Here is a 7,522-nt window from a genome sequence, read left to right on the forward strand (position 1 = left end):
TTCCCCCGGCAAACATCATCCGCCCAAAAAAGAGGGATTGGGATTAAAGATTTCACATTCGGGTGAGGCCAGCGAATGGAAATTTTTAAGGCGGCCTATCAAGGGAGAAGAGGGAGGAGGAAAGGGGACGGCTAGGTTTGGGGTTAAGAGAGAGAGAGAGACGGACTAGGAGGTTTGGAGAGAAACCTGGTACGATACCGCGTAGGAAATCAATCCGTGCCTTGTATTGATGTATCAAAGTTATTATATACAAAGTAGGTATCCCCTATTAGAATGATACTAGGCTACATTACAGGACCTGATTACAATACATAAGGAAGGAAATATTTACAATATTTACGTGTACTATTACATAGTCTATCAGCTTTCACAGCCTTCAAAGCCCTGGTCCAAAAGGACTGATCTTCAACTGTTTCCGACATTCTTTTACCCTCACTCGTAGAAGCTAAGATTAAGGTACGCCAATTAGAAGACTGAAACATCGTAACTAAGTGTTCTTTCTGTGATACAATGTTCTCCAGAGTCAAAAAAGGGCACGATTGACTTTATCTTTGAAGGCTTTACTAGCTCATCCGGACAAGCATCTCTAAGAAGCTTTAGGACAGTGGCATGGCTATTAATAAATTGTGTGAGCGTTTTTGCCTTCTCCAAATTTCTTGTATCGGTTCTATCTTTGTGAATTTCTGTAACATAAGTTCCATGCATTGAGAAGCATCTCTTTCGTCCAAAACAGCTTGCATTATTTTCCATTAGTTTCTTGCCTGCTTCCATCATGCACGGAGATGTCGAGTATGCAACTATTTGCACCACATTTTCAACTCCGGCTATCTCAACAACTTCCTCAAATAATAATAGCATTGCATCAACATTGCCATTGAAAGATGAAATATCTGATGATCGAAGATAAATAGTGCCCCTCGAGCAGTACACTAAGATATTAATCAGATTTCGACCTTATGAATCTACCCATCCATCTAGCAAGACGTTGCAACCTGTGTTTGCCCATGAATTTTTCATCTCCGTTACATATTGTTGCATCTCCTTTACTGCATCCTGGAGGATCCACCCTTTCAATTCCTGACAACTAGGAAATTTTATCGACTCCTCAGAACGACTAAGGGTGGCTTTTATCACCCTTTGGAAGATAGGTGATCTGATCACATTAAAGTCATTTCTCGCTTCATAAAAAATCTTCCTATAGATTTCGATTCCTCGTGAGGATGAATCGACAACACAACTAACAGCCGCTTTTGAATTCACTCCATTTTGCTTTTTATTTCCATTTCGTTCACCATCACTTTCTCGGGGACACCAGTTCCACTTCAAAGGAAGATTTGGGTGGTGAAGTTGCTCAACTTCCTTTATTAAATTTCCTTTTTTCTTATCAAGTAGCTCAAGATTTTACAAGTATAGGAGCCTCCAAGCAAGGAGTTACATCTCCACGAATGCCACCTGGTATTTCACCGATTAAAACCGTTAACTTTACCACAATAGTTGCACTTGACTTCTGACTTCATTTGATCAACCACCACACCATGTTGACGAACATCTATTTTATCTTGAGTCATTTCCGACGGTTATATTGAGTATCTTGAACAGCAAAACTACGATCTATGAGCTGTTAAGCATCCTCGAGGATCCACCCTTCCAATTCCTGACAGCTAGGGAAATTGTATCATCTCCCCAGGGCGATTAAGGGTGGGTTTTACCATCCTTTGGAAGCTAGGTGATTTGATAGCATCAAAGTCAATTCCTGTATCATAAAAAAATCTCCCTATAGATATCAAAATCTCTTTTGAAGACGAATCTACAACACAACTAAATTACTTTTGAATTCACTCCATTATGCTTTTATTCCCATTTGGTGAAAGGTACCCCTTTTTCTTCATCTTTTTTATTTTATTTTACGGTTAATCTATATCAAGTTGTAATCTTTTAGCTTTTGTGTGATTATTTGCATGCATTTGCTTGTAATAATGATACTTAAGCTTTGTGTTATATTGAACTTGGAAGAAATTGTCAAATAAATAAATAATATGCATTATACGCACCAAAGGGTATGGTTTGGTGGTCAATGAAGATGAAGAAAATCATGGAAGACCAGGGTTCAAATCTAAAGTCTTTTTTTTAACTATTTATTATTATTATTATTATTATTATTATTATTATTATTATTATTATTATTGTTGTTTTTGTTTTTATGTTTTTCCTAATTTGGAAACAAATTCACTGTTGTTGTTGTAATTTTGAACCATTATCTCCTAAATATCATCTTTTTTATTATTTATATCCTACATCTTTTTATTTTTTCCGGTGCTACAAAGATTGTCATACAAAGCTGATTGCAACCTCTCCTTGTTGAGAAACCAACGTAACAAGTTGATTAAAAATGCTGCCAAGCTCGTTAGACTCAACATTTTGAAGAGCTTCTGCTCTACTCTGCAGGTAGCTTTCTTGCAATGACGCTAATATATATAAATTGTTTTGTACGTTAGAGACTTAGAGGAATAGCTTCTCGTGTCTTATTTCTTTTTAGTGCACCCATGAGATTCTTATTTGTCTAGATGGTTGGGTGTATTTTTTTAGAAATCATATTTTGCTGCGCATGTTTTTACTTTTTCGTATACTGCTTGGCTTCTCGCATACAAGAGTTCTTCCAAACATTAATAACACTCTTTCCGTATTGGTAAAGTAACGCCAGTCTGGATTAATATTAATTACATCTCTATCTTAGGCATTTTCTTTTTCTCTTTCTGTTTTGTCGTTTTTGTTTTTAAACCTTGCCTCTTCCGCTATTGAGGATCCCACCTATCAAAAAATGCCAATCGATTTTTCAGTCAATTATGGAAACAATGTTGTATCCTAAATGAGAGTGGAGTAACACATGGCAGTAGAGGGAAGGAGCAGCATCGTCTTACTTCATCTTCTTTTTATTTTACAGTTTAATCTTTGCCAAGTAGTAATCTTTTTAGCTTTTGTGTGATTATTTGCGTGCATTTGCTTGTGATTTTTCCCTGTTTCTTCTTCATTCTGTTGACTAAGTTCGTGACGTACTGTGCCTGGGCTTCTTATTTCTGCAACCATTTCATGAGAGTGTAGAATATTCAGAAAGATTGGAGTCTTTTTTAAAGTAAAGTTTTTTTTTTTTTTTTTTTTTTTTTTTTTTTAAAGTAATTTATTTTTTAAAAACATAAAAAGAGAAGGGGCGTATTTAATTAGTTTTATGATTTCTTTTAGGGTTTGTACATTTTCACGAGAAGATAAGTTACTTTTTTTTTTTCAGAATTTCTAAAATTATTGAATGTCAAAACCTTTTGTTTCCTTTTTTCCTGTTTCCGTTGTTCCTCCTCCACCCCCCCCCCCACACGCGCTCTCTTTTATCATAAAAAAATGGGTTCTTAGCTCCCGTTTGGCCATAGATTTGTAGTTGAAACTTGAAAAACTTGAGTTTTTGAAGTAGTGATTTTTGGAACTTGAAGTTGTATTTGGACATACATTTTACTTGGAAAAATTTGAAGTTTTGTGAGTGGAAATGAAATTTCTCCCAAAACTTGTTTGAGCCAGTTTTTGAAACTTGAAAATATTTTGAAGATAAATTTTCAAAATCTATGCAAACGCTAGCTTAGTTGCGGTAAGCATAAGAACAAGACAGGTGTGTATTTGGTCTGAAAGTGAATGTCCGAAGTAAAAGGGTCCCGTTTTCCCCTTTTTGGCATTATATTTTATATTGTTGGACAAATGAATGAAAATAATATTATTTTCTCCTTGAATTGGATGGTCTCTCAGTAGCATTTGAACCAGGAAATGTCTCATTATAAATAATGTGATAGAAATATATTAAAACTTTGTGTTATAAAAAATAATAATAATGATACTTAAATTTTGTGTTATGTTGAACTTGGAAGAAACTGTCAGAATAAATAAATAATACGCATTATACACCAAAGGGTATGGTCTGGTGATCAATGAAGATGATGAAAATCATGAAAGACAAAGACCAGAGTTTAAATCCTAAATTAGATATTTTTATTTGTCTATTATTATTATTGTTGTTGTTGTTGTTGTTGTTGTTGTTTTTATTGTTGTAGTAGTAATATTATCTCCTACATTATTTATTTTTTCCAGTGCTACAAAGATTGTCATACAAACCTGATTGCAACCTCTCCTTGCTGAGAAACCAAGGTAGCAAGTTGATTAAAATGCTGCCAAGCTCAGTAGACTTAACATTTTGAAGAGCTTCTACTCTACTCTGCAGGTAGCTTTCTTGCAATGATGCTAATATATAAATTATTTTGTACATTAGAAGAATAGCTTCTCGTATCTTATTTCTTTTTAGTGCACCCATGAGATTCTTGTTAGGTGTGCAACAAATTACCACATTGATACTTATTTGCATAGATGGTTGGATTCTCGCTTTAAAATGTATTTTTTAGCCCAACAATTCTTATTTGCATAGATGGTTGGGTGTGTTTTTTAGAAATCATATTTTGCTGCATGTTTTTACTTTTTTGTATACTGCTCGGCTTCTCGCATACAAGAGTTCTTCCAAACATTAATAACTCTCTTTCCGTTTTGGTAAAGTAACGCCAGTTTAGATTAATATTAATTACATCTCTATCTTAGGCGTTTTCTTTTTCTCTTTCTGTTTTGTCGTTTTTGTTTTTAAACCTTGCTGCCTCTTCCGCTATTGAGGATCCCACCTATCAGAAATTGCCAATCGATTTTTCAGTCAATTATGGAAACAATGTTGTATCCTATATGAGAGTGGAGTAACACATGGCAGTAGAGAGAAGAAGCAACATCGTGGTACTACTATAATGTGGACTTGCATCACTACCTTGACTTGATTTCTCCACACCCCTTTTTCACACAGTCCTCTTCATTGCTTATACTTATTGGCTTTCCTTCTTTGATGAAGTAGAAATCAGCAAAAATGACACTACTTCTGCAGTTTTGATGTTGATTACAAGTCCCCTTTTTCTTTATCTTTTCTTATTTTAGTGGTTAATCTTTGCCAAGTGGTAATCTTTTTACCTTTTGTGTGATTTATTTGTATTCATTTGCTTGTGACTTTTCCCTGTTTGTGCTTCATTCTGTTGACTTTAGTTCATGAACTACTGTTCCTGTGCTCCTTTTGCTTCCATTCCATGATAGTATAGAATACTCAGAAAGAAATGGGATCTTTTTTAAAGAAAAAAGAGAAAATGAGATCTCTTGCCCTCTAACAATTTGAATAGAAGAAACTGATCTTTTCAGATCTTTTTTGTGTTTTTTTTTTTTTTTTTATAAAAAATGAAAATCTCTTATGTGTACAAATTGAATATCTCTTGTGTGTTTTTTTCAAATCTCTTATGTGTAAAAAATGAATAACTCTTATGTGTTTCTTTTTCGGATTTTTTATGTATAAAAAACAAAGATCTCTTGTAAAAAGGTCATAGAACTAAAAAAGTTTGTAAAGGGCTATAAAACCGTTGTTTAGGGCTATAAAACCGTTGTTTTTATTATTTCTTTTACAGTTTGTACATTTTCATCAGGAGATTACTTACACAGACTTCGTTTTATTTTTCAGAATTTCTAAGATTATTGAATCCCAGTAACTTTTTTCTTTTTCCCGTTTCTGTTATTCCTACCCTTTTTATTTCTTTAAATGTCATATGAAAATTGTTATAGAAATATATTGTGTTACTTATCCAGTGATAATAAAACTTTGTGTTATGTTGACCATGGAAGAAATTGCTATTGGTAAGCAAGGGGTGGTCAAATAAAGAGGGCCAAATCAAGATGGAAAGTATCGTAGTGTTTTTTCATCTCTAGTAGGATTTGAACCCCGGTCTTCCATGATTTTCTGCGACCGCTAGAACATACGTGCATATAAGTCATATTTGTTCCAATTTTAGACATAGCTCACATCAAGTATGTTAAGATCGTGCATACTTACCTCTTGTTTGTTTATGTATTGACCGTGTGGGGTCTCCTTGTGTGGGAATTTACAGCTAGAAGTGTTAAAAAAGCCATTTGACTCATAATTCAGTCCGCTAATCTAATTAAGGGTGTTTTTGGTACAAAGGAAAATGTTATCCACAGGTTATATTATTTTGGAAAATAAGTGGATTTCTTATTTATTTTCTGATGTTTGGTAAACAAGTAGTAAATATTTTTACAAAAGCATTTGTATATAATCTAACAAACACTTTTTTGGGTTGGCATGTATTAGACAATTAATGTGGAATACCACTTATGGAACTTGTTTTCCTACGTACACTAGGAAAGTCATTTTCCTCATTTTTAAAGAACCTTATTTTTCTAGAAAAAATATTTTTCAAAAATTTTGACCAACCAAACATGAGAAAATCGGAAACATTTTCCTCCGTACCAAAAACACCCAAGTCTCCTGTATATTGTCCTTGTTTTAATCTGTTCTATGCCTCTGGTGTCAACACGTAAAATGCCACTAGACATCATTTTTTGGGATTTTCTGAAACATTTTGTCACATTAGCCTTCTTCTTGCAGAGAAAAGGTAAATAACACACTGTAAATGTAGTGCTGCCTCAAAATTTCATCTTTTGTGTATTTAACGATGTAGAACATTCACGAAAACTTTTAATTTAGATAAAAATTTGACAAATTGTTTAAGATCAAAATCTTCCATTGGTATTATTAATATCGTGCCATGTAGTTCCTTTTGTTGTAATTTTTAATGATGCCATGCTTCAGGTTAAATTGGCACTTGCATTTTTCATTAGAATCATGATTGAATATTTGTTTTCTTCAGTTTCTCAAATTTTTAAGCAAGTCTTAACAACTCATAGATCGTAGTTTTGCAGTTGAAGATACTCAATATAACCGTGGGAAATGACTCGAGATATAATAGATGTTCGTCAACATGGTGTGGTAGTTGATCAGACGAAGCCAAAAGTCAAGTGCAACTATTGTGGTAAAGTTGTTTCTGGTTTTAATCGGCTGAAATACCACTTAGGTTTCGTGGAGATGTAACTCCTTGCTTGGAGGCTCTACACTTGTAAAAGAAGCACTGGAAGCTGAGCTACTTGATAAGAAAAAAGGAAATTTAATAAAGGAAGTTGGGCAACTTCACCAGCCACATCTTCCTTTGAAGCGGAACTGGTGCCCCCGAGAAAGTGATGGTGAACCAAATGGAAATAAAAAGAAAAATGGAGTGAATTCAAAAGCGGCTGTTAGTTGTGTTGTAGATTCATCCTCACTAGTCACGAGGGATTTCGAAATCTATAGGGAGATTTTTTTATGAAGCAGGAATCGAGCTTGATGCTATCAGATCACCTAGCTTCCAAAGGATGATAAAAGCCACCCTTAGTCGTCCTGGGGAGACGATAAAATTTCCTAGTTGTCAGGAATTGAAAGGGTGGATCCTCCCAGATGCAGTAAAAGAGATGCAACAATATGTAACGGAGATGAAAAATTCATGGGCAAACACCAGTTGCAGCATCTTGCTAGATGGATGGGTAGATTCAAAAGGTCAAAATCTGATTAATATCTTTGTTCATC

General features: G+C 34.3%; 1 protein-coding gene across 1 annotated transcript; it reads right to left on the bottom strand.

Annotated features, from left to right (window-relative positions):
* Positions 1-465: 465 nt before the first annotated feature.
* Positions 466-1,568, bottom strand: LOC132039306 (uncharacterized). The gene is made up of 3 exons (XM_059429813.1): positions 1,487-1,568; positions 993-1,373; positions 466-890 (listed from the first exon to the last, which is right to left on the bottom strand). Exons 1-3 carry the CDS (start codon positions 1,566-1,568, stop codon positions 466-468), a joined length of 888 nt encoding a protein of 295 aa, XP_059285796.1.
* Between the last annotated feature and the right edge of the window lie 5,954 nt (positions 1,569-7,522).

Source organism: Lycium ferocissimum, chromosome 12 (genome assembly GCF_029784015.1).
Source record: "Lycium ferocissimum isolate CSIRO_LF1 chromosome 12, AGI_CSIRO_Lferr_CH_V1, whole genome shotgun sequence".
In the NCBI taxonomy this organism is placed as follows: Eukaryota; Viridiplantae; Streptophyta; class Magnoliopsida; order Solanales; family Solanaceae; genus Lycium; species Lycium ferocissimum.